Source organism: Cebus imitator, unplaced genomic scaffold, assembly GCF_001604975.1.
Source record: "Cebus imitator isolate Cc_AM_T3 unplaced genomic scaffold, Cebus_imitator-1.0 Scaffold127, whole genome shotgun sequence".
Lineage (NCBI taxonomy): Eukaryota > Metazoa > Chordata > Mammalia > Primates > Cebidae > Cebus > Cebus imitator.
This window is the reverse complement of record NW_016107442.1, coordinates 5131863-5159619: the sequence shown is the minus strand read 5'-3', so window position 1 is coordinate 5159619 and position 27757 is coordinate 5131863. Positions and strand designations below refer to the sequence as shown.

General features: G+C 41.0%; 1 protein-coding gene across 10 annotated transcripts in view; it reads right to left on the bottom strand.

The window, feature by feature from the left end:
- Window positions 1-761: 761 nt before the first annotated feature.
- The window catches only part of LDB2 (LIM domain binding 2), a 391769-nt gene continuing 364773 nt past the window's right edge, over window positions 762-27757 (bottom strand). Inside the window, exons 6-9 of one of the 10 annotated variants that reach the window (XM_017540601.2) lie at window positions 10451-10574; window positions 7689-7834; window positions 5026-5168; window positions 762-2082 (exon numbers count right to left, since the gene is read on the bottom strand). In XM_017540601.2, the coding sequence (XP_017396090.1) occupies window positions 5064-5168; window positions 7689-7834; window positions 10451-10574 (375 nt within the window). In that variant the 3' untranslated portion in view covers window positions 762-2082; window positions 5026-5063. Of the gene's footprint in view, window positions 2341-5025; window positions 5169-7682; window positions 7835-10450; window positions 10575-27757 lie in introns of all 10 variants that reach the window. The other 9 variants (XM_017540599.2, XM_017540596.2, XM_017540597.2 and 6 more) reach the window with 9 other exon arrangements.

The following is a 27757-nucleotide window of genomic DNA, read 5'->3' as shown; positions in this document are numbered from 1 at the left end:
AATAATGAGCCTTAAGTAGAGTTTTTTTTAGTGTGGAGCAAACACTCAGTCACTGGAAGGTACTGTTTTTCCGCTTGACTACAACCGCCAAGAACACTATCGAGTCTATCTTTTCGTGTTTTACCCTTGGCTAGCACAGGGCTCAGCACAGAGAAGGCATTCCTGTGTTTGCTCAAGAAGCTTCAGTGAGCAAGGAAAGAATAGTGCTTCATAAAAGATGGCACAGGTTGCAGGACAGTTCTTTGGTAGCCTTGAATTGACCCAATTCTCTCCTTTTTCCTGCTCTTAGTTCTCAAGAATAATTATAGCATGAGCTGGGAATGAAACACCCTGAGTTAAGGGGTGACTGGCTGAAACAGCCTGAGCTCTGGTCCCAAGCCATCCCCTCATAGAAACAGGATGCCCTTCAGTGCTTTAGTCCAGCATGTCACAGGACCCCAGGGTATAAAACCCAGGTCCAGCTGCTTTCCAGGGTCTCTCAGCTGTGGTGCAATGAATGGTCCCATGACTTCTAGGCTTCTGTTGTTTCTTGTGCCTGTCTGTAAGTAATAAACCTGCTCCATGTAATTTGTTTCACATGAGTGTGTTCTGGCTCACTGGACTCAAACAAGTTGGTAACCAGTACACAGTGAACTTACTTCACACAAGCTTTATGGTTCCACTTCATTTGGAGTCTGGACCATGAATCTAAGCACAATACTTCTCATAATTGTGAGCAGATTGCTACACACGCATTCACACAAATAGCCAGATTCACTTGCTTTGGTCATTAACACAGTTTATTATTGGCACACTTATCAGTAAAGCATACATAAAATACAGCTGTTTTTAACACACGGAGCCACTGTGTCTTTACATGTGTGGAGGAGCATATTAATATGTAAATGGAAAAATTAATTATCTTATAAAGTTTCACATAAATACACTGGAGTAGCCCAAAAATGAAAAGTCCCCATAAAAGAACCAGGTGAGAGCTTTACAAAATATCATACAAGAAATATACTATAAAAAGAAAGAATGGTCAACTCAGGTACAATCAAAAAACACACAAAAAGTTTCAGGTTTATTAAATTGCCCACAAAATCAATGGATTACATGGCTTGAAAATATTTGGATCAACAGCAACTTTACAAATGCATGAATTCTTAAGGGTCCAATTGTCTTTCTTTACTTAAAAATCTGCCCTGGTGTCTTTGATGAAAAAAATGACATTTCTTGTTTCAGCACTTGGTCTAAATTGGGTCGACTCAAGAACCAATTGACATGAACTCGACCATAAATTACCTTACTGGGCCCTCTTAGCTGTTGCCCAATGAAAGAAAACATAAAGAAGAAAAAATAAAAGTACATTTAAATTACTTTCCAAAGCTGATTTTTTTGTCTTTTCTTTTTTTACTGAAACAAGAAACTCTCAGATGCAAGTCAAAAAGCAGAAAATATCTTACAATATTAAAAAGTCATCTGTAGTTAGGTTCGGCATATTAATGAGATCCTGAGCACTGAGCATTTATGGACAATATGGCCTTCGTTTGATGAATAAAAAGGAAATTCAACACAAACACGTTGTTAAAACCGTGCCAGAAGATGCGCTAGTTTTCTCTCATTTTAATTACAATCAGTGCCAGTATCTGTATTTACCTGCGAAGGCCTCCAAGGAAGGGTCATGGAAGCTTATTTGGAATAATCCTCTCAATTAGAAAAAAAGAAAGGAAATCAGATCACTGTGGTTTAGAAATAGACATTTGCATGGAAAAGTTTGTATCTCTTCTCTTTCCTCTCCTGTAAGTAAAGATCTGCCATTGTAATGATCACCCACGGGCCTATTGAAAGTGGATTCTGGTGCCGATCATCTTATTGGGAAGCCTGGGGTGGGGGGTTTTCTGATTTGGTCTCTTGAGTGGCGGGAGGTTTACTGTTCCACGGGCTGTTGTTCCCCAGCGCGGGTGAATTGTTGAAGTCCTCCTCGTCGTCCATGCCGTTGGCCGCATCATATTGCGTGTTTTCTAATCTAGTGATTAGCCTTTCGTCCTCGTCCCCAAACTCACCTCCCATCAGAGTTGGCTCTCCTACCACCATCACATCCTGTGAACAGCAGCTGACATTATTACAGGGAAACCTTGGGAGAGAGAAGCTCAGCTTAAAATAACAGTGGGAGGAGTCGGGGAACCTAGGACAGACACACTCGTGTACTGTACAACGGGGTCAAGTCTCAATGTCGGGGGCCGAGACGCATATTTGATTTCTACAGGAAATAAACATCGCCTCCTGATGTGTAACAACCACGCGAGTTTATGTCCTTAGTGCGCAGCCTGACACTGGAGAACGAGCAATGCTAGCAATCTGCAGAAATAAAAAAATGTATTTTTCAAAATTAAAAAAATCCATGCTTTCAACTTGCCGACATTGGGGACTTTGGAGAGGGCTGTGGAACCTTCTGCTGGGTGCTTCTCAATACCTCCAAAAATCTGCCACCTTTATTTAGGGCCTTTGAGTGGCTTTGGAAACTAGCAGTGACCAGAGACACACGTAAGGTGCAATCCTGTAATATTCACACAACTCATTCCAAACGGTATTTTCTGTGTCCCAGGGATGATATACATTTTAATTGAAGACAGAATCTCTCTTTTCTCTACTCAGACAGGCCCTTTTATGCAGCCAATATTCTTGACATTCTGCTACTTAATTATGGTAATTAATTTAGGTAAAGTTTTCGATAAAAACAATGTTCACGCTGATTTGACAATTTGCATAGCTAATTAAGTCATTAGCAAAAACCTGCTGATTGCCAACAAGCCCTGAATTTACCATCTGTTATTTTATGGTGCCTGTCACCTATCACCACACAGGCAACCCTGCCACCCATCTGGGCAGTAAAGAGAACCAGTCTGTCCAGCTGGTGCCATAAAAGGAAGATGAAGAATGCTAATTATAATTACATTGATGAAGCTGGTAGTCATCAGAGATGGAGGCATGCAAGAAGAATCCATCTAATCACTCCTTTAAGTACAAATTGTCCTTCCATGCAAATAAGTAAGCCACCTATGGTAGCTGGGAGCATTGGGAGGCCACAGCTGGAGAGGCCCAGGGACGGGGAAGAAGAATGCACACACAGGGCAGAGCTTCAGCTTCTTTGTTCAGAGGATACCATATGGGGTTGATGAGTGACCTTGGCATGAGACAGGACATCTGTCAGGTGGATTCTTCTGGGCAGGCTCTGAGCAATACTCCACTTAGAAGTACAGTAACTTCAGGAAAGTGACCAACTGTGATCAGCCTCCACTGAGGCCAGAGAAAGTAGGGCTAGCCAGATGCTTCTGGAGATGAGAGGATGGGGTTTCCAGCAGAAAGGCTAATTCAATAAAATGTTTCAACAACTGGGTAAAATTTCTTTTGACTAGAGCTTTGCCCAGAGAAGGCTTTCCTGGGACAGTAGACTGGAATACTGCCTACAGTCAGGAAAAGGGCCATGGGATCTCTAAATAAAGTACCCCTTGAACAAATCCCTTAGTTTCCGCCTAGTCTTTTAAAATGGCAAACCTTGTTTTATTTACCTCTGCTCCCCACCACCCTTGAGTTAGGGGATATAATCAATAGGGTTCCAAACTTTGTTTTCTGACTAATCACTCTTGTGAATGGATAAAAATGGTTTTACAAAGAAATGTCTCAAATGGAGTAAATGCCTAAAAAGTGAACTTGGTAAACCCAGCAATAAAAATGCTGGGGGGTATTCAGCTGGGTGCCTCCAAGAAGATATTTATTAGGTAATGAAGGACCACAAATGACAACGACATGGAGGGAGACTCTTGAGGACTGTTAAGGTGAGAGGCAAAGTAGATAACGTCCTTCTGGCTGGCAGGAAGGATGAAGGGTTTTAGATGCAGCGTGGCCACTGCAGAGATATGAATGGTATTCAGTTAGCCGGGCAGCTGCAATATTACCCGTTGGGGGTGTTCAGGATGAAAGAATGCCACTGAGTTACAGGCAGTTAGGAGATGACACTTATGATCAAGAACAAAGGGAGATGGAAAGAATAGGGCTAGATTGTACAGAGCATGACATGAGGGTTAATCTCATTTCATGACTCGTGTCCAGCACACTCGAAGGGCTTGGAAAACACATGCGTAAGGCGTCGCAGGGCAGGAGAAAGATGTTAGAACCAACCATGTGGGTCTGCATTAGTACTGTGACTCCAAAGTCATTGAGAGAGGATGGGAGAGTATGAGGAAGCATAATTTGAAAGAGAAGGAGAAAAATAAAAAGCAGCCAACTTAAATTAAGCATGATATTAAAAGAGAAGCTCCCAACACTCCAGGTGCATTCATTGAATTAGAAAACAACAGTCATTCAAGAAAAGTACCATGAACATAGTGGTTTGAATCATTTCGAATGGAGCTGACAGGCTGGTAATCTGTTTGGTGAATCTTTGTTCTAGGAGCAGCTGGAAAAGATGTCTAGGCATAGGTGTTTTTAAACATACTAACATATGTTTTACTAATTATAAAAAATAACCCTAGCTCAATACATAGTCGTGTGTGTGTGTGTGTGTGTGTTTGTGTGCATGCGTGTGCACGTGCATGTGTGCACACATAATTGACAAATGGCAAGTTAAGGGCTTCATATGCACATAGACAGTTAAGGCCACTTATAAATTTATGTGCACGCTTCTCTTGGTTCTTCTAAACCTCTAGGCTGGGATAGTGATTATCTGCTCTGGCAGTCTTGATTTGTTATTCTCACACAAAATAAAACATGATGCACATTACAGGCTGCCTCTAATTAGGGGTTGTTATCAGCATTTTCACTCCCATTTTGTTAAAAATCCCCCCAACATTGGCAGTGAGAGTACATTTCCTTCCCATTTCTATCCTGTGTCCCACGAGAGGCAACAGTGATTCATCTGAGAGAGGTCCATATGCCCTCAGCTCCCCACAAGGCCAACTTCTGCTCCTCGCTGGAAGCCCAGAGGTGCCACCAGCTCTCCCATTTCACATCTTCTCACTAATCCCCCGTGCAAAGACCACCAACCTCTGAGGAGGACTGGAAGTGACTCCTTTCAGGGCCCCTCAATGCTTCTCCTTAAATTGGCCAGAAGGGGTCACTGCTGTTGAATGACACAGGTCTCCATCCCTCCCAGGGTTGAGGCTGCAGTTCGGGATCGCTCCTAGCCCCTGCTCATGGAGTGAGAAGCAGAATCCAAGGATTAAACACTAGCCCTCTCCAGACACACACATTGCTGCCGTGGCAGCTACACAGACCACGGCTGTGGTCCTAGTGGCACACGCCTTTGGACCAGACAGTGGATGCCTGCAGGTAGCATTTCTAGTTAACCAGTGGAATAGTGTTGATAACTCAGTAGACAGGGTTAAAAGATGTGGTCACCACAAGTCATCCAATGCTTATCATTTAATGTCCATTCAGCTCCAAGACACAAATTAATTTGTACATTTTCCTAATCTGCTTTTTTCCCTTTCTGTGACATCTGACAATTTTACTTTATTAAAACATCTTTAACTGCATGGTGTGGAGATAGTACTGAAATTCAACTTTTACTTTCTAATGGTGCCTTGCTCTTGCTCACACAAAATCCAAAGGGTATCAACTCGTTAAAAACCCTCTGGATACAGGTATCATCCAGTAAAATACAGTTGTTGATTTGGAGGACAGAAGCATAATAGAGTACAAAAGTACATCCTCTCTCAAATGAAATTGAAAGGATTCTGACTAGACCACGTGTGTCAAAATATCTGACATGTAAGCTGCTACTCTCCACTTCTACAACCATGGCAGACATCACTAATGGATGGCCCACCAAACCCAGCCTAGATCTTAGAATCCTCCTCAATACCATATTCTGAGGACTGGCAGGAGAGAGAAACCACCCTTACCATCCCTAAACAGTGAGCTCTTCTGTTGTTGTTAATTTTTCACTTTGGTATTGCTGGTACCTGTCACAGTGTGGGCAAATAGTAGGAGCTCAGGAAACATCTGTTGAATTGATTGGGATTCTTGCAGCTACAGTGCCTTTAAGTAGCTATGTCACCATTCCAGAATCCTCTGAAATGCACTTTTCCTTATTTGCTAGAGGAAACTAATGAATGTTACTGCCTTTAACTCCAGGATTGGATAAATAAATGGGCTCCTGTGTACATTTTTTCAGTTGATTTATCTAAATCAGGCCATTCCCTCTATCCAAAATTTCACCAGGAATGGGCATAACTTGGTACTTTAATAGACTACTTTTTCTCTTTTAACTTTTCCCCATGATCTTTAGAGGTAATAGGTGTAAAGCCTAACTCAGAAAGTGGAGGACCACCTGGGGACTATTTTCATTATTTGAAGACTATAATTTGTATCTTTGTAAAATGTAACATAGCACCTTTGATTTTAGGCTGGTCATTCTCTCCATGACCCCTTCTTTCTAATGCAATGGGAATGAAAACTATACCCTCTGTCTGTGGGAGATGGGAGAAAAGACTCAATGGCCCAAGAAATCCTCAGGGTACTGATGGGGTTGCTTTTGGCCAAAGAGAACTGGCCAGTGGAAAGTGGGTACAAGTGGGTGGGGGAAGATTTGAAAGACACACTTGAAAGTAAGTGGGAATCCCCGTGTGAAGGTTCACTCCACAGGAAGCGATGGAGCAGGATAAGAACAAGAAAGGTTAGGATCAGAGAAGAAGGGTGAGGGGGGAAAACATGGGAAAGATGGAAAAGGTAAAACTGTACTGGCTGAGGGATATAACAAGAAACAGGGCAACTTTGGAAACAGGGTATCTAGAAGGCATCCACAAAGCACTAAGAAAATCTCAGGATTTGAATGACGGCCAAACAGCTGATGACAGGGTGATATGACGGGACAGTAGAGAAGGAACAGCAGCAGTTTAAAGGAGCTAAGGACTTAAGGAGATATTCTAATAAGGGGCTGGGGAGTTAGGAGATGAGAGGGAATTAGGCAGAAGGGACAGAGTTCAAGAAGAATGAACAGGAAATGCAGAAAGTTCCTGTGCAGTTTTCACTATATGGGACTACCCTCAGCTGTCAGCTTTGGAATTCAAATAAGTCCCCTTCCTAATGGCCTTTGTCAAGATCAAGAAATGAAAGAAAGGGGCCAAGGGATCAAGAGAGTTGAGACCAAACTAGAGGCTGATCCTCCCTCCCCCTTAGCTAATGAAATGGGCTAAGTGTGAGCTTCACTGAGCTGCATTTTCAGTGGCTGCCGGTTAATTACCTGAGACTTAAAATAAGAGTGGACGCCCATGTTGGGAAGGCCCAGTCAGATTACAATATGGGACTGAGCCGCTGGGAGCTAGTTTCCAGTGGAGCACAGGGTCTCCATTGATGGTGCTAAGAGGCCCTAATATGCCACCAGGCATGCTTCTAAGTGATATTTTAATTAAACCTAAAGTGACATATCTCCTGTCTTGACTCTGATGGCTTTTTAATTCAGGTCCCACTGCAGCACCACTCTTAATATTCCTTTCTAATTCCCAGTTTGCGGGGGAAGGTTTCCATGGCAGAGTTCCTCCCTCCCACCCCAACCTCTGTTCCTGCCTTTCCTCCCTCTCCCACCTCCAACCTGCCCAGAATTTTTTTTTTTTTCCCACTGAAAAGAGACTTAAATTTGGGCCCTTGGAGTAGGAAGCAGGCAGTTAGGATTTCAGGCCTAAGAGGAAAGCGAGACTTACAGGTACCTGACTGGACAGACTCAGGTTTGCGGCCGTGGTCTTCTTCTTGCTGCCAGTGCTGTTTGCGTTGTTCCCAGCACTGCTGTTGGAGGTGCTGCTGGTGGAATTTTTCCTTTTTCTCCGTTTGGTTGTCGGTTGCCTTGTGGGTTCTGCTGCAGTATGGAAAAGGGAAGAGGGGTCAGTTCTAGGGCAAAAGCAACACAGCAATCAGTATGGCTCCTCCAAGAAATGGCCTTTCTAAACTGAAAAGCAGACTATTTAAACATTTTCCATTTCTTATAACTTTAGAAACAATAAAAGGAGAAAGCTGTAGATGCACTTTTAGCACTAAATGTGTGACACTCTTTTCTTTGTATGTAGATCCAATAACTTTGATTTAATTCTCTGTAACGATATGTATTTAATTTTATAAAAATATTTTTTAGGAGTGTAACTATAACTACCACCTTCATAATTGGATTTAAAATATTTTTACTATCGGAAAATTAGTGAAACTTTTTTCCTCTAGTATATCGTCTCTTTAAAACAAAGAGAGGACTCCTGGGATCCCTAGGGTACCTCCAAGGTAACTAGTGATGTGTGAACTTTAGGTAGCCAAATTCGTCAACCAGTGTGCAACAGCAGCATCTACTGGTGAAATGTCATATTGCAGCCCACCTCTAGTATACCTTCATAGGATTCTCAAGTGGAATCAATTCCATCAGCTGTGGATGTGGAGCTTAGGGATTCCCAAGTTCAGAGGGAATACTCATGGTTTGGGCCCTGCTGTTTAATGAATGCTACTACTTCCAAAATTGCCAGAAAAAAAAAAAGTCTGAGTATATGGTATAGCCAGCATATTACTGAGGGGAAACTAGGCCTCTTAAAGGCCTATTCAGAAATAGAGAAAAATGTTTTGACCTAAAGGATGAGGCAACACCTTAATGGGAATACAGAGACCCAAGGTAATGTGTGGTAATTTCTCTTATTTCCACATTCTTTCTTTATTTGTTTGTTTACTTATTAGGTATAGAACGTTATGCAATGCTTGGCACTATTCTTAATGTTTCCAATGCATTAACTATTGGTATTCAAAAATCCTATTGTCAGGAACTATTATTTTAATCTCTATTTTGTAAAGGAGAAAGTTTCAGAGGCTTCTCCTGGCAGTTACAGAATAAGTTGGACATGGCAAGTAACAGCATCCTTTTTTCTAACTCTATTTTACACTGACTGTGATGGAGAGCAGGCAAGCCAGGGCTACACCGGCACCAAATAAAAGGGCCTTGTAACATCTGTTTAAATCATGTGTATTTCTTCTCAACTTGGGAATCCCTAAAATGCCTATTCTGGACATTTCCATTACCAGTAGATGGCTGTGGTAGTAAAATCAGGGACTTTGGAGACATAAAAATCTTTTTGTGACACAGTCCTTCATTTGTTAGCCATGAGACTGGCTATACCAAATTACTACCTTAAGTCTCAGAGCTCACTACATAAAATGAGGATAATACATATAAAGTTACGGTAAGGATTCAATATTTCTGAATGTTTCATTCAGTGTTGTACCTCCCCAGTGGCTAGAACCATGTCTGGAGCCTAGTAAAACTCTAAATAAATAATTGTTGAATGAATGAAGGAATTAATGAATAATAAATTAATTATATATGCCTATGTTGGAAAATATAGGTGCTAAGAGCATTTGGTGAGTGAAGTACTTTTTTCCCATATAGTCTTATTAGCATAAAAAGAAAAAATAAAGCCAATTTAAGCACATTTACTATATTTGAAAAATAATATTCTAAAAGTCTAAAATTCCCATAAGATGGTGATGTAGCTATTCTACATAAAATAACACTTATTTTCTCAGCTTTCTAAATATGTATTTGATTAAATTTGCTGTATTCATTTTATATAAAACCCCTGGCCAATTACCAGCCGAAGGTGACCATTATATTTTGTGATTCAGAAAGCTATGTGCCTCGTGTTAATAATTACTCTTTATAAAAATAATTTTTAGCGAATGGATACATTTTGCTTTTATGATCAATGAGGCTCAGCACACGCCTGGGAGTGAAAATGTGTTAGATAGGAAGACAATTAACGATGACTTGAAGCGGCAATTTCAGATCCCCAGCAGGAGACTATAGTATCTAAACTGCATTCTAGGGAAGTGAGGGAAATGGAATCGTTTATGTATTCTCTTCATGATCAGAGTTACTTTTGATACAATATATCTTTAAAAATAGAGCAAACTTCATTTTTCCTTCATTCCTTTCCTCCTTTCTTCATTTATTCTTTTGTTCCTTTCTTCCTTCCTTCTTTCCATCTCTTCTTTTTGTTCTTTCTTTCCTCCTTATCTTCCCTTTCTTCCTTCATTTTCATAATTTCTATCATTCTTAAAAAAGAAAAACCTAACACATTAGGCCATGAGAAACCAGCAGTCTGGCTCAGTGGAAGAACCACTGGATTGGGAGACAGGAACCTCTGGCTCTGATCTCAACTCTGCCAATGACCTTCTTGATGACCTTGAACACATCATTTTAACTCTCTGAGTTGCAGGTCCTAATCTGATAAGCGAGGGGACTGAAGAAAATTCTTAAGGATGTTTGCTTGTCACAAATTCAATGTGTCTATGTCCACAATCAAGGTCAGAATATCCCTGATAAGCTACTTGTCCTGATACATTTATAATCACCTTCTTCATTTTCACATCACTTCCTCCCTGGAAGACACCTCTGAAAACCTATTTAGAGAGAGACAGAGCGAAGAATGAGGGTGGGGTGTACCTGGCGGAGCCACCATCCGCTGCCACTTCTGAAACAAGCAGGTCTTCAGGCAGTCTCGGGGACTGAGGTTGTAGGTTTTATGTCTCGACATCAGTTCCTGCATTGGCTCCAATATTACACACAACTGCAAGAAGTTCAAAGACATTGGCATTTCACTACTTTATAATATGAATTACAATAAATAATGTTAACAGCTGGAATCAAGTAGAGAGCTTTAAGGATAATTTTTTTCCTGGTTTTGATTTTCTTTATGTGAGGAAAAAGAAATATAAAAACAATTATATCTATTTAATTTAGTATCATTTATAATATGATATTATAGCTGAATGTGATACACCCACACACACGCACATGCACACACACGTACACACACATGCGTGCACGCACACACATACGCACACACACACATAGGTACAGATAATGGGGTGAATATATGTAGCTCTATTGTGAATTCAAATAACTCTCTCTGGTTAAGAAAAACAAACAGATGAACGAACGAACAAAAAACTCTTCTTTCAGCACGTTTCAGTTTCTACTCTGGTTTCTGTTCTTGTTTGTATAACCACGTGCTGTGAGTTACAATGCTAGTTCATGCAGATTGGTAGTGAAATCCATCTTTTAAACTGGAGCACAGAGTGGCAACTACAGGCACTTTTTGATCTTAACTCTTAGAAAGGTGGATGGTGAATGTTATTTTATTTTTATTCATGCACTCATTTGTATTTTATACATGATGATACTGTAAATAACATATGTCAGCATTCATTCAATGTGGGAGAGGTTCTGCATACAGCCACTTTGTTCTCTGCTTTGGTGAGTTTTTTTTCAGCCTGACTTTGGTCTAAGACATCTGATGACAAAGATTAATGAGGGAAACAAGAAGATAAAACCATTTAGGATTGCCTTGAACTTTTCCGAATTCCTTCTCAATTGGAAGCTGATCAGAATACCATTGCAATGAGAGTACTGCACCTATGAGGACAGGGACCATCATTTGGAATTATACATTAATCACTATAGCAATTACAATGATATAAATACTAGCCATGCACCTTGTTCTGTGAAAAAGCATCACTTTATTATGAAAGACAGATGTGCAGTCTTCAGCATCATCAGCCTACCTTTCTTATTAGCCCCTCTTCTTATGCCATCTCTCATCTTGAACATGTCCCTAGAGGACACGGAGCTTTTTGTCCACTGAGCTCTCTCTAACTGGAATTCTTCTCTCCCTTCCTCCTGGCCAGTGCTCACTCATCCTTGAAAACATAGTCATGTCTGTTAAGCTTTCCTCTCAGATGTGCACCTCTCCCCACATAGGCTGAGCTCCGTGCCTCTTCAGTTCTCCATAGCGCACAGCCCCTTCTGCTGTATAGACTCACTCATTCATGCACGAAACCATCTGCTTCTCAGTCTGCCTTTACCACTAGGCCATGAATTCTTCGAAGGCTGAGACTATGCCTTTTATCTCTGTGTTCCTAGTTCAACGCAAATGAATAGTTGCATTTAAAGAGTGATTCTTAAAAAGTCTGAAGGATCTTTCTATGCTGATGTTTCTCAAAGCATCGTCTAAGGAACACTTCCTTCAGAATCAAATGGGCTAACTGTTAAAAATTCAGATTTCTGGGCTATGCCACTTCTGTTTCACTGGGTCTTGAGGTGGAGCTCCAAATGTACATATCCCTGTTGGGGCTCAGAAAATGATATCCCTAAGTGAAGGCCTCTGTATAAAGCAAGTTTGTCTTTGACTTTCTCCTGCCCTACTCTCTCCTGTCCCTCATTCTCCCCCACAGCAAGCCATAGAAACTAGAATCCCTCTTCCCCAAGGATGGAATAGAAATCAGGACCTCTCTTCGCCAAAGGTAGACAGAAAACTAGACATATCATTCTAACTTTCCCCTGCCTTTCTGTGTAAGAGCTGGCCATAAAGAAATTCTGTGATCTGCTTTGGCAGTAGGTCATAAGACCCCCATTCCAGCAGGAATCCTGTCCCACACCCAGGAGGAAGGAGTGCTGAACAGAGAGACAAAGAAGAATCTGAACAGACAGGACCTGCTGGGTTTCCCCACTCAATTATTCTCATTAGGTCATACACTTTTTGCCCAGTCACAGTCCAATACAGTTGTCCACTCCTCATGGAGCCTAAACATAAAAATGAATCATTTTTACTGTATCTTTGGGTATTCATTCTGGAGGCTCCTGTGTCATGTAAAACTTTGATTCAGGCCGGGTGCAGTGGCTCATGTCTGTAATCCCAGCACTTTAGGAGGATGAGGTGGGTGGATCACGAGGTCAGGAGATTGAGACCATCCTGGCTAACATGGTGAAAACCCATCTCTACTAAAAGTAGAAAAAAATTAGGCATGGTGGCATGCGCCTGTAGTACCAGCTACTCTGGAGGCTGAGGCAGGAGAATCACTTGAACCAGGGAGGTGGAGGTTGCAGTGAGCCAAGATTGTGCCACTGCACTCCAGCCTGGGCAACACAGCAAGACTCTGTCTTGGGAAAAACAAACAAACAAACAAACAAAACTTTGATTCAATAAATATGTTATACTTTTCTCTTGTTAACTTGTCTTTTGTTATAGGAGAGATCTTTATGATAGGTAAGAGAAGGAATCACACTTTTGTATCCCTATGCCTCATATAATTCTGACAAACATGACTAGAATTTGAGGTCCACTACCCTATACATCCAGGGCTTTAGAATAGATAATAGGACAGCAAGACATGCACAAACCTCCCGTGGTGTCTAGTTCTAAATCAATTCTCTTCTCACTCCCTCCCACCTTCTCATGTTCTCTTCCTTCCTTCTTAAGTCTAAGCATGATAATTACCTTTACCTAGAAAGATTCTTCAGTTGTTTGTCCCTATTAATGAACTAAGCTTGCTTAAACCGCTCACCCCATTTAAAGGCTAACTGCACTTTCCTTTCATTTGTGATTTCTCTGGAAGACAATAAGATTTCAAAGCCTGAACAACACAAGGAACATGTGTACCATAGGGACCAAGACACCAACCCTAGTCAATCAGGCTGTAAAGTAATGAGACCTGAGTTAGTTATGGGATATTCAGTCTTGGTTACTTTGATGTCCTTTTTGAAATCTGAAGTGTTAATATGGGAACACCTATGAAAAAGGCAAGATTACTGTACAGTTAACTCCATATTCCAACATCATGAAGATTCTACATGTGCAATCCTCTGTTAAGAATGCCTTGTTGATCTCACTACAGGGTATATCCCCAAATAAAAATAAATCCTTCTTCCAAAAGGACACCTTCACTCATATATTCATTGCAGTACCACTCACAATAGCGAAGACATGGAATCAACCCAAGTGGTCATCAATGGTGGAATGGATAAAGAAAATGTGGTATACATTCACCGCAGAATACTACACAGCCATAAAAAAGAACAGAATCATGTCCTTTGTAGCAACATGGATGCAGCTGGAGCCTATGATCCTAAATGACTTAACACAGAAACAGAAAAGCAAATACTGCATATTCTCACTTATAATAGAGAGCTAAACATTTGGGTATATATGGGCACAAAGATGGGAACAACTGACATTGGGGACTCCAAAAGCAGGAGGGAGGGTTGAAAAACTACCTATCTGGTAGTATGTTCACTATTTGAGTGACAGTATCAATAGAAGCCCAAACCTCAGCATCATATAACATATTTGTGTAACAAACCTGCACACGGGCCCCCTGAATCTAAAATAAAAATTGTAAAGAGGATGCTTGGCTGAGTTACAGAGTATACATTGCTTTTCCAAGCCATCAGGGCTCACCAGACCAAAAGGAGTGAAAACTTCCACAATTATCTATGCAAGTAGATTTAAGAGTGAGTTATCCCTCAAAGAAGAACCACTGTTAGATCCACACAGGATCAGAAGTTATTTGCATCTATTCTTAAGCAAGAATGGTAAGAAAAACTTCAGAGAAATCCTAATTACTGGGAAACATTTTACAGTATTTTTTTTTTTTTAGTATTTATTTTAAAAAGTTAAAAATGTTTTCAACATTTTCAAATTATTTTCATTTGGTTCATTTACCACTCATTGTAAATGAGCTTACAATGGAGATAAAATACATGGGTGGAGTGGAAAAAATATGGATTTACAAGCTAAGAAGTCTAAGTGTGGATTTTGACTGTCACTAGGTATGCATCCTTGGGTAAACTACTTAAAAACACTGGCTTTCAGTTTCACCTGCAAAACAATACCCATCTGATATATTGTTGTGAGACTCTGAGTTAATATGTCTAATTCATGACTATTTAATAATCTGTAGATATTATGATTATATATTAGCAAGCACACATAGATTGCAAAACAAACTACATTTCTATTACTTTACATCAACAAACATTTATTGAGTTTCCTCCTAAGTATTAAGCATTCCGCGTGGTGCTGGGCACGCAAAAATGAGAATAACACAATCTCTGCCTGTAGAGAGCACCCTTAAAAATGCTTTAAGTATATTAATAAACTATCCTGTGTTTAAAGTTCTAGTGTCTCAGGAAATCGCATTCTTCCGAAACAAGTATTTTTTATTGTATGACAAATAGACGGCGGGGATGACCTGTTTGGACCTGGAAAGGACTGTCAGCCTTGGGCTTGCTATGAAATGGGAGAGTTACACCTGTTGTGAGGACCCATGAGCTCATTGCCTTTTCCTTTTTTGCAGTGTTTTTCCTCTCTGTGTTTTCAGCAACATTTCTTTTTCAGATGCTAATCCTCAAAATGTATCCCTTTCCCTTTAATGTAAAAAATATCTTCCCATCACTGTAACCCACCCCAAAGGAGCTTGCATCTCTGAATGCTAATCAAGAATCTCCAAAGCCATTTTTTTTTTTTTTTCCAGTGGAGAGTTCGGGGCTGGAGAGGCAGCCCTCCCCTTATTCATGTATGCAAATGAGGCTTCTCTGCTGCAAAGACGTAGTGGCTTTGATGGGCTGTGTGCTGTAGGTGGCAGAGCTAACTCAGATAAGAGCCCATCTTCTTTGGCAGTAAGCCAGTGCATCTTGGCAACAGCAAAGGCTTGGGACATTATGAAATGAAATCAGGAAACAAGTTGGGGGAATGGATTCCCTTAGTATCTAATTAAATCCTTTGGGAGCTGTTGTTCCTACTCTCCCTGAGGTCTGAGACCCTCATGAGAATCTGGTAAAGGCCATGCAACCTGCCTTTCAAATTTTGTACAAAATTTCTGTTGGTTTTTGAATACTCTACCACCCCATCCATTGACTCTAGGCAGAGTCCCCTGTTTGTAATAAGTATGAGCCAGGTTACAAGATATATGCCTTTTCCTCATCACCCCCATTCCACATACACACAAAAAAACACCACTCAAATGCACATTATAGAATTGAGTATAATAACATATGGTCTTTTGATGTTGAAAAAATTTAATCTGCATAGTCAGGAAGGCTACAAAGTGCCCACTGGACTTTTTCCCTTTGCCTAAAAAGAAAGGCCACAGACGACATGTTTGCAGTATCTGCAGCAGCCTGCATGCAGGCTTGCACTTTGGTTTGGTCTCTTCCTGGGGTAGAACCGGAGTGAAGAATACCATGAGGAATCCCAGGACCCTGTGGAAGGGGAAGGGATCGGCACCTGAGATCACTCTCTGAATATAAAACCCATAAACATGTGGTCCCTATCAAGTCCCCACAGGATCCCAAAGAAAGCCATTGTTCATTCAGACAAAGTTCCAAGGATACTTTTTTGCAGATTTACTGAATGTTTTAGGCTGAGCTCACTCCCCTATGCTTCTGATCTCTTTTTATTAGATTCTGGCCCCAACACTGACCCTTTGGTATGAAATTTTGTAATCACAACAGGAACTTGATGAATGTGTGGATGGATGGGTGGATGGATGGATGGATGGATGGATGGAAAATAGATAGCTTGGCCATATTTATAGCAAGGAGTCATTTGTTAACAGCAGACAAATCAGGCATGGTCCTGTGGGCTCCAAAGTAATGAATTTGTCCATTTGATAAATAACTGATTGTCTCCTCCATGCAAAATGTTTTGCACAAACGCATATGTATGTCCTGGCCAGGCAGGAAGCTATTAGCTCAGTCCCAGGATTTCTGACTCTTCCTATTAACAGAAGGTCTAACAAATGTAGACAGTGCAGTGTTTTTGTTTGTTTTGCTTTTCATCTGACAGCTCTTCTGAAGAAATTTGTTTCTTTTCACTACAGTCATTCACATTCTTCTGGGGCATCTCATTGTCCAAACCTCAGGAATAGGTGGTGCTTGTCAGAGTTGGTGTGAACTACAACTAGTATTTGATTATCTCCCAACCTATGCTCTGTCTATCATCAACATTTTAATTCCATCCTTTTTGTGTGACAGCCTATGGCCTTGAGCCTCCACTCTTTGTATGTAGGTCTGTTCAGAGCTGCTAGGTCAACATGTTCCTTAGATCTTTGTTTGTGTTGTTTTTCTTGACTAAGAGGCCTTCTCACTTTTTTCCCAGTCATCTTAACTAGGAGTTGGCAAACTATGACCTGTGGAATAAGTACTGGTGCTTACTTACTGTCTATAGCTGCTTTTGTGCCACAGCGAAGCTGAGTAGTTTGGACAGCCCACGAATTAAAACATACTCACTATCTTGTCCTTCACAGAAAGTTTGTTGACCTTTGAACTAAACCAGTACTATTCCAAGGAGGTGGCTGCAAATGACTTGTTATGTCTCCATACTAGAATAAAGATCATGAGGCAGAGCATATTAAAGTCACTGCTTCCTTTGCTGAGAAAGTTTTGTGTTAAAAATATATCAGATCAACTAAACAATATGCCCAGTGACATCGTTGATTTACATTCTGGAGACAGCTCCTTTACTTGTTGTGAACCACTTGTCCACACTAAGTCACACTACCTGAACCACTAAGGTCCTCCAGGGTCCAGCTCAAATCCCACACCTGTCTCCCACTATCCTATCCTGCAATGGATTCTTTTGCTTCTGTAGCACTTATCATGAATCTTTGCACATCCCAGTGTATATATTTGCATTAGAAATTCTCCTTTCTTGTGGCCTTGTTCACCTCTTATCTACGGCAAGCTATGTTTTACTTTTTATTTAACACGGTATTAGGTATACTCAAATATTTGTTGAGTCATAACTTAATACTATCTATGGAACACCTAGTCTATGTCTATCCCTGGAGTATGCATCTTGAATATATTATATCATTAACCCTCACCCCCACTTTTTGGCCCACTTTTACAGGTGAGAAAACTCATACTCAAACCCATTGAGTCATCCAGAACTAGTATTAAGGAATGTAGCTCCTACAGTGTACCAAGGCAATACAGCTATTTGAAGGGCAAAGAAGAGGTTCAGTCAAGTTTCTCTGACTTCACCCCCATGCTATTAACTCCTAAGTGCTATGTTGTTTAACTCTCTGAATATCAATGGCTTAAATGACTTCTAAGACACCAAGTTCAAAGGCTTTCCCTGTTTTTGTTTCTCTTTGCAAATGGCATTGATCCACAGAGCTAGTAAATAGCAGACTTGGGGGTTTGAACCCAGATGAATCTGGTTCCAAAACCTACACAGAGGGGTAGGTGATGCAGAAAGGTGTAGGTTTTAGAACCAGATTCATCCGGGTTCAAACCCCCCAAGTCGGCCATTGTCTAGCTATGTGTTCTTGGCCATGAAAGTTAGCCTCTTTGAATCTCAGTTTTCTCATCTAGAAATGGGGATACTACTACTTATCTCTGATAGTTTGAAACAAAGTATGTAAGCCCTTAATACAAAAGCCTGGAACTAGATCAGTGCTCAAAAGATGCACATTATTGTGATGAGAAATGCTATGGCCTTAAGGGCTAGCCCCACTGAGCCAGGAGCTCAATGTGCTACAGGACTGGGAAGTTTCTTTGGGAAGTAAGTCACATGGTCTCCAAGAGTCTTAGGGTTACTTGATAGAATGAATGCCCCGAGGAGTAGTAATCAGGCCAATGGTACATGGCATTTTAGTAGCTAATGTCTCTGATAATAAACCATATTTAGAATTCAGTAATGTTCAATTGAACAAGAAAGGTTCCCCAGCACCTCCACCCCCAGTAATTTATTCCTCTGGCTAAATCTGTACTAGAAAGACATCAGATGATTGGGGGGGGTGGGCGATTAAAAAAACAAACTCTTATCTAAGGGTGAAGGAGTCTTTCCTAATTAAGAAACACATAATGGAAAGATAATATATGAAATATCAAAGAAAAAAACACGCAAAAAAGCAAATAATCCCCACCAGGAAGCAGATAAGAATGAATAACAGGCATCCACATGACTAAACTCACTCTGCTCTAAAGAGGAAAAACAAGGGAGAGAGGAAACACTTTCCCTTAGAAGCCATGCAATTCTAAAACATCAGATTATGATTCAGGTTTATTTCCTGATAGGATTAAAGGTAGATTGGTTGTCAAATTCAAAACATTCTCCTTTTTATCTGAAGATTCAACCAGGGGTTGTGTTGCCTTTTCTAAGTTTGTTGGCAAATTGATCACTCATGAAAGTTATTATATCCAACCCTGGAGACTGGGAGTCCCTCTGTCCTCAGGCACAGGAGATTGGCGGCAGCTGTCACTCCACTCTTGAAGGGACCATCCTTATTCCAGAGTGATCTTCCCTGATTTCACTTTTGAGGCTCTCAGGAAGGGGGCCATTGACTGCTTTTCTGATCCACCAAAAGGAGAAGTGCTTGGCCTGTTTTCCTTCGATGGTGCAGCCCCATCAGACTAGCCAAGCTCACGATTTCTGCTGCACCTGTTAGGCCCATGAAGAGACCATTCAGGGCCCCTGCTGTTCTGTTCTTTACCTCTGATTCAACAGTCATAATTTCTCTGCCATTATCTTTCTGCATAGGTACCCCCTTCTACAATGCTTGGGTTATTTGCCTATTTGCTCTTAAAACTGCCCCTTCCTTCCAGCTCTACATGGCAGGAGACAAGCCCCTGCACATTATTTCTCAGCTGTCTTTGCCAAATGGCTTCAGGTGAGGTTTGGCCAGGTGGAGGTACCCAGGGAGATTAGGCAGAAGATGGCTGTGTTAGTTTCCTAGGACTATCATATCCTGGTACCATTGATTGTGTGGCATTAAACAACAGGAATGTGTTCTGTCTGCTCTGGAGGCTGGAAATCTGATCAAGGAGTAGGCAGGTCGAGATCCCTCTGAAGGCTCCCATGAATAATCCTTCCATGTCTCGTCCTAGCTGTTGGTGGCACCAGCAATCCTTAGGACTCCTTGGCTTATAGATGCACCTCTCGAATCTCTGCCTCCATCTGCACATGGCCTTTTCCCCTATGTGTCTCTGTCCTCTCCTCTTCTTAAAAGGACACCAGTCATTGGATTTAGGGAGCACCCTAAATCCAGAAAGATTTCACGCTGAGATCCTAAGCTGATGACACCTGCAAAGACTCTACTCCCAAATAAGGCCGCATGCTAACTTTCCAGGTGAATATGAATTTTGAGGGAGGCTATTCAACCTACTCTATGGTTAAGGAAATAAGGAGGGGTATGTCTTATCTTCTCTGTAGTTTAGGTAGCCTTTCCAGCAGCTGTCATCAGACAAATCCAGGACAGTTCCAGCTGATACCAGGTGAACCTGCAGTAACACCTCCTGCCTTTGTTCTTCTAGCCCCAGGAGTGATAATTGCTCATCTTAGTGCTACCTCATCTTCCTGATTGCTTCTCCAGCTCCATCATCTTTATAAACATGCTATATTAAATTCCCTCTATTAAATTACCAGGTGTGTGTTTTGTTTTTTTGGGTGGACTCTGATTGACATACATGGTTTATAAGAAATTAGACAGTATGTGCAAGATATAGGACTTTGGGTGTCTGCTATCCTCATGTGCTGTGGCTAGGCATGTAAATTCATCTTGGGTTCAAACTCCAGCTACTAAAGAAGGGGGTGACCTTGGGCAAGTGACTTAATCTCTTGACGTTTCAGTCTCCCCCTCATCAAGGTTGGGATAACAATAGTACCTAACTAGTGGAGTTACTAGGAGAAACAAGCGAATTTAAGTGAGCTATTTTCCTAGGTTCTGGTTTATGAACAGTGCTCTATACATGTTTATTATGATTGGACTATTACCAAGCAGGGGGCAGGGGTTTCACAGAAGACACTTTAAAACTTGACATGACATACATGTTAAAATTGTATAGATGTTCCCTGATGTGTGTGTGTGTGTGTGTGTGTGTGTGAGAGAGAGAGAGAGAGATACATGTATGTACAGTTGTCCCTTCTTACTGGGGGGTTTCACATCTGTAGATTCAACCAACCACAGGTCAAAAATATTTAAAAAATCATGGATGCTTGTATGAGTACTGAATATGTACAGACTTTTCTTCTTGTCATCAGTTCCTAAACAATGCAGTATAACAACTGCTTATTTAGCATTTACGTTATTTTAGGCATTATAAGTAATCTAGAGACGATTTAAAATATATGAGCAGAAATACAAAGGTTATGTGCAAATACATGATTTTATATGAGGGATTTTGGTGTCTGTGGGTCCTGCAACCAACCCCCTATGGATACTGATGAACAACTGTATATATCTCTGTATTTATATAGAGAGTTGTAAATACACACACACCCACACACACACACACACACCCTGAAAATCAGATTTTGATGATACAATGAATGTCTACAAATATTGGTCACTCTACCTATGCTATACATCACTTGTTCTGACCATTGGACTATTGCCTCAAATAGCCCATCTGGGGGTTCTAGCAGCATCTCTAAATTCTAGGACGCAGTAGCGAGGTTAACAAAGGAAAGAGGAAACATCTGCCTGAAAATATGCCACAGTCATTAACAAACATCTAGGGAGTGCTGTCTGTTACCTAGAGAGGTACAAGCAAATTTCTGGTAAGTTTTAAAAATTCTTATTGACCAATTATTGTTCTTCAGTTGAGCCAAGGCACTAAAAATGAAGGCCAGTGGCTCAGAATTACTCTAAATGGCCTCAAACATTGCCTCTCTATTGTCTGCCACTATATTAGTCAGTGTTCTTTAGAGAACAGGACCAGCAGGATGCATATATGGACATACATACGTATGTACTTATGTATTTCAAAAAATTGGCTCATGTGATTTTATGGGTTACCAAACCCCAAAATCCATAGAGTTTCCACAGGCTGGAAACACACAATAGTACCAAACTTTATATATACTGCGTTTTTTTTTTTTTAAACCTATATGTAGATACCTATAATAAAGTTTAAGGTACAACAGCAAAACTAGCAAGAATTTATTATTCTTCACAATTTCACAGGTAGAAGATTCATTCTTACTTTAGATCTTAGTCATTTCTGGACTATTTTTCTTTCTTTATTAAGTTGGGAAATTTTACCTTTCACTTAAAGGAAACACTTTATGGCTTCTCTTTGGCATATCTGAATGGCCAGCATCACTACTCTTCCATTCTTGGGGCCATTACTAATTAAAGTAAAGGTTACTTGAACACATGAACCGCCACACTGTGACAGTCAATCTGATAACCAAGCAGCCTACTCGGGGACTAATGGGTGGATAGTGTAGACGGCATGTATCCATTGGACAAAGGGATGATTCATGTTCCAGGCAGGACAAAGGATAGTATGGGATTCTATCATGCTACTGAGAATGGCAATTTAAAACTTATGAATAGTTTATTTCTAGAACTTTCTCTTAATATTTTCATACTGTGGCTGACCATAGGTAACTGAAACTGCAGGAAACAAAACCATAGGTAAGAAAGGCCTACAGCATGGAATATTATGCAGCCATCAAAAACGATGAGTTCATGTCCTTTGTAGAGACATGGATGAACCTGGAAATCATGATTCTCAGCAAACTGACACAAGAACAGAAAATCAAACACTGCATGTTCTCACTCATAGGTGGGTGTTGAACAATGAGAACACATGGACACAGGGAGGGGAGCATCACACACTGGGGTCTGTCGGGGGGAAATAGGGAAGGGACAGTGTGGGGTAGGTAGTTGGGGAGAGATAGCATGGGGAGAAATACCAGATATAGGTGATGGGGAGGAAGGCAGCAAATCACACTGCCATGTGTGTACCTATGCAACAATCTTGCATGTTCTTCACACGTACCCCAAAACCTAAAATGTGATAAAAAATTAAATTAAATTAAATTAAATTTAAAAAACGGCCTACTACAACTAGTACTATAGCCTAGCTAAACTGACACTTAAAATTAACTATTAGCTTGCCCCCTACTAGACTATAAACAACTAGAGGGTTGGATTGTATCCTGTGAGTTTGTTTTATTTCTCTTTCAAGTTACCGAGCAATGGGTGTGATGTGTGTGGAAAGAATGAATGCTTGAAAATAGGGATGGGTTGGCTGGAAAACAAATGGACCAGATCTTGTTTTACCCATTTCATAACTGTATTAACCTGGGGCACATTATCCCAGAATGTATCACATAGTATTTATCAGGGGTCCTCTCTATGCTCAGGAAGCAGAGCGGCCCTTGGGATGCAATGGTGAACACGGCAGATGCAGCTCCCTCCCCTGAGGCTCCCTGTTGGAAGGAGAGACAAGTGATAAACAAGGATTCCAAACTGGATTCATATAATAAAGAAGGGCAAAGGATGTCACGAAGGGCTGCCTGAGGAATCGATATTTAAGTTGAGACATACAAAGATGAATTAGGAGTCAGCCAGGTGAAAGAGAAGATTCCTAAGATAGAGGTAGGGAGAGCATCTCAGGCAGAGGAAATATGTATGTGAATGCATGAGAACTGGGCATTGGAAACCATCACGGCGTCGTGGAGAGAGAGTATGAGGGAGGGGCTGAGAGCCTGAGCTGCAGTGGACAGGCAGGCAGGGTTCGGTTGAATCAAAGCCTCACTTTCTGCTCCATAGAGGAGCTGAGAGGTACAGATGAGGTAGGCAAAATCATTCTGTGTGTGATAAACCCTCTGCAAATGCCATTAGGGTTTACATTAAACTGAAATGTGTCAAATGCAATATTGTTCTTTCATCCATGTTTCCTGAGCATGAGAAAAGCATCAGCATTTTGATGTGTTTGGCAAAACAAAAGCACCAAATATCCCAAAAGGCAAACAATGGCTGCTTGGAGACTGACCCCGGGCATAGGAACCCTTTGAAATCACCCATCCTTGCCTCACTGGAAATATGCAGCTTTTATAGTATAATGGTTATTCTTCCCAGGATGCTAAGAGACTAGGCACTTAGTGTAAGGTAACATTTAAACACTAACATTTATAAATGCAGCTTTATAATTGCAATACTGCAAATAAGGGAATTTGGATATGTTCCTTGAGAGATGTCAGTGACAGTTTCCAAGGAACATGACTATCTTGTTCATGCAGTTATAATCCCTTCTGAACATTAACTGAGTGGTTATGCCTGCCTCCTGCCCTGGGATAAGTACCCAGAAGACTGTTAAAGGCAGCTTTGTGCTGAGGTTTGGGGCTGTGTCCCTAAGGCTGCTGTTTGGGAGGAATTCTAGGCTGCTGGTCAGTATGGGGATGTAGTCTTCTCTTTCTTGGTTCTAGGCACACAAAGCACAGCAGCATTTGGAATACTTGTCTTCTTGGCTGCCTTTTTGGGAGCTTCCACCAGGCAACAGCTCTCCATCTCTGCTCTGACACAAAGGAAAGGAGTGATTTCTGAATAACGCAGTGCTCAGCTGTTCAGTCGCTCCCCGGCCATTCCATCACTGTGCGCTTACATCTGCGGCCATCTCCCCTCCCAGGGATAGAGGGGAGTTTGGTGAAAATTAAGATTCATGTTGATGATGCCAGCACTGTATGAAAATGGAGTTGGCAGAGGTTGTGGTTCATTCATTCATTCACCAATTCATTCATTCAACACTTATTTACTGAATGTGTACTATGGGCTTTTTATTTGTTCTAGGTGCTCAAGATGCTGTAAGCAGGAAAAAACAAAATCACTGCTCTTTTAAGGAAATTGCATTTTAATGAAGGAGTCAGATAATAAATAAATTAAATAAACAAAAGATGTACTATGTCAGGTAGCAATAAGTACCAAAGAGAAAAAGGAATGCAACAAAGAGAGATATAAAGTGTTGGAGTTGGGAGGGTTGAAAATGTGGATACCTTGGCCAAAGGCACCAAGATAAGAAGAACAGTGGCTCTGCAGATATAGTCACATTCTAATGCTTTGAATCTGTGACTCCAGCAGGTTCCATGGCATAGGGAATTACAGCCACTAGTCATCTGCCCTTGAGATGCAGAGACGAGCCTGAATTATCCAGGTGGACTCAATATAATGACAAGGGCACTGTTACTGTTAATTTTTGGTGTCAACTTGGCTGGATTAAGGGATACCTAGAAACCTGGTAAAGGGCTATTTCTCGGTATGTCTATAAGGATGTTTCTGGAGGAGAATGGTGTGTGAGTTATAGGACTCCGTGGGGAAGATCTGCTCTCAATGTAAGCAGGCACCACCCAATCAGCTGGGCGCCCAGATAGAACAAAAAGCCAGAGGAAAGGTGAACTCTCTCTCACTTTTCTGGAGCTAGGACACCCTTCTTCTCCTGCCTTTGGACATCAGAACTCCAGGTTCTCTGGCTTTTGGATTCTAGGACTAGGCAGTGCCCCCCACCCCCCACCCATCAGGTTCTCAGACCTTCATACTGGGACTGAGAATTATCCCATTGGCTTCCCTGGCTCTGAAGCTTTGAGACTTGCCATGAGCCACACTACCAGCTTCCCTGGGGCTGCAGATTGCAGACATCTGTTGCAGGACTTCCCGCCTCCATCATCACATGAACCAATGTATCTAATGAATTCTCTCTCATCTATCTGTCTATCATCTCTCATCTATGTATCCATCTATCCTATTCGAGAACCCTGACTAACATGGTTATTTAAAAGTGGAAGAAGGATTCAGAAGGTAGAATAAGATGGCACCATGAGAAGGACATGGCCTGACATTGTGTCTTTGAAAATACAAGGGTGCCAGGAGTCAAGGAATGTGGATGCCTCTAGATGCTGGGAAAGGCGAGGAAACAGATTCTCCCTGAGAGCCTCCAGAGAGGAACGCAATCCTGCCAACACCTTGACTTTAGTGCAATGAGATCTGTATCAGACTTTTGGTCAATCACAAGATCATCAATTTTGTTGTTTCCAGCCACTAAGTTTGTGATCATGTGTCTTAGCAGCAATAGAAAACCAACATAAGCAACCAAAAGGCAACTTCTAAGTGAAGAACTTTGATATAGTTGCCATATTTAGGAAATAAAACTATGAGATGTCCAGCTAAATCTGATTTTCAGATAATAAATAATTTATTAAAGTAATACATTATTAATAACTTATTTGTTATTTATCTGCTCTCAAACGTAACTGGGCATCTTGTATTTTATCTGGCAACCCAAATCTCAGAGAAAGGTAGACAGTGGGATATTTGGGGAACCCATTCCAGGCAGAGGGAATAGCATTTCTGCTCAGGCAGAATTCTCAGGAGCAGAGGGAAGAGCAAGAGCAAAGACCTGAGTTCTTTGAGAACCTTCTAGGAGGGAAGTGCAGTTGGAGTGGAGAGAATGAGGGAAACAGCAGGAGAAGCTGAGTTTAGAGAGATTGTGAGGAACTATTTAGCTGGTGCAAAAGTAATTGTGGTTTTTACAATGCAATGTCACCTTAATCCCACAAGAATGGCGGTAATCAAAAAAATAAAAAAAATAATAGATGTTGGCATGGATGTGGTGAAAAGGCAACACTTACACCGCTGGTGGGAAGGTAAACTAGTATAATTGCTATGGAAGACAGCATGGAAGTTCCTTAAAGAACTAAAATTAGAACAATCATTTGATCCACAAATCCCATTACTGGGTATCTACCCAGAGGAAAATAAGTCATATGAAAAAGACACTCACACATACATGCTTAGAGCAGCACAATTTGCAATTGCAAAAACGTGGAGCCAGCCCAAAAGCCCATTAATCAACAAATGGATGAAGAAAATGTGGTCCATAGTCAAACTCATAAAAACAGAAATAGTGACTATATTTAATAATACTGTATTGCATACTTTGAATACAGGAGGGTAAATCTTAAGTGTTCTTACCTCACACACACACGCACAGTGATTAACTATGTGAAGTAATGAGTATGCTAATTATCTTGATTTCAGTAATTATTTCACTATAAATATATCAAAGCATCAAGTTGTGTACTTGAACATATCCAATTTTTATTATTTGTCATGTAAACTTTAATAAAGCTGGGGAAAAAGTGAAAAAAAAATAAACTGTGGTATATACATGTGATGGAATACTACTTAGCCATAAAAAGGAATGAGTTAATGGCATTCACAACAACCTAGATGGGACTGGAGACTATTATTCTAAGTGAAGTAACTCAGGAATAGAAAGTCCAATATTGTATGCTCGCTCTCATAAGTGGGAGCTAAGCTATGAGGATGCAAAGGCATAAGAATGATACAATGGACTTTGGGGACTCAGGGCGAAAGGGAGGGAAGGGGGTGAGAGACAAAGGACTACAAATTGGGTTCAGTGTATACTGCTTGGGTGTAGGTACACCAAAATCTCATAAATCACCACTAAAAAACTTACTCATGTAAAAAAATACCACCTGTTCTTCAAAAACCTATGGAAATAAAAAATATTTTAAATAAATTAATTGCAGTTTTTGTCGTTAAAAGCAATAGCAAAAACCACAATTATTTTTGCACTAACATAATAGATCACAAATGTTGTAATGAGGATGCTGGCCTTTGGCCTGAGCGAGTTGGGTGACATTGGAGGATTTTGAGCAGAGGTGGACCAGTGTTTGCGGCCTCCTGAGAATGGAAAGAGGCTGACGGTAAGTAATGTGAGGCCAGGGCCTTTGGCCAGCTTTACTGAAGAGGCACACACAGTAGGGAGGGCAACAGGCCTTCAAACCAGCAGATTTGTGCAGTGCCACCTGCCACTGGAACCAGTAAGCTACAGAGAAGTGCCTAGCGGGAGAGCAGAAGATATTAAGAGGAAAAAAGTGATTCATCAGAAGAAATCTGGTTTGTGAGCCAATGTGTAAGGAACATGGGCAAAGATCAGATGTATAGGGGCCTCATGAGGCTGAAGACATTATGTTCAAAGCCTAATTTCACTCTGGAACTCAGGAAGAGAGATGTGTGTCATGACTCCTGCCTTCTCAGTTAGTTCAGAGCAGCAGAGTCTACATTGAGATCCCAAGAAGTCACACACACATTTCAATCTTCAAACGCACCTGGGTTTTCTTGAAACAGTTGTCAGAGGAGAAAAAATGATGACTAT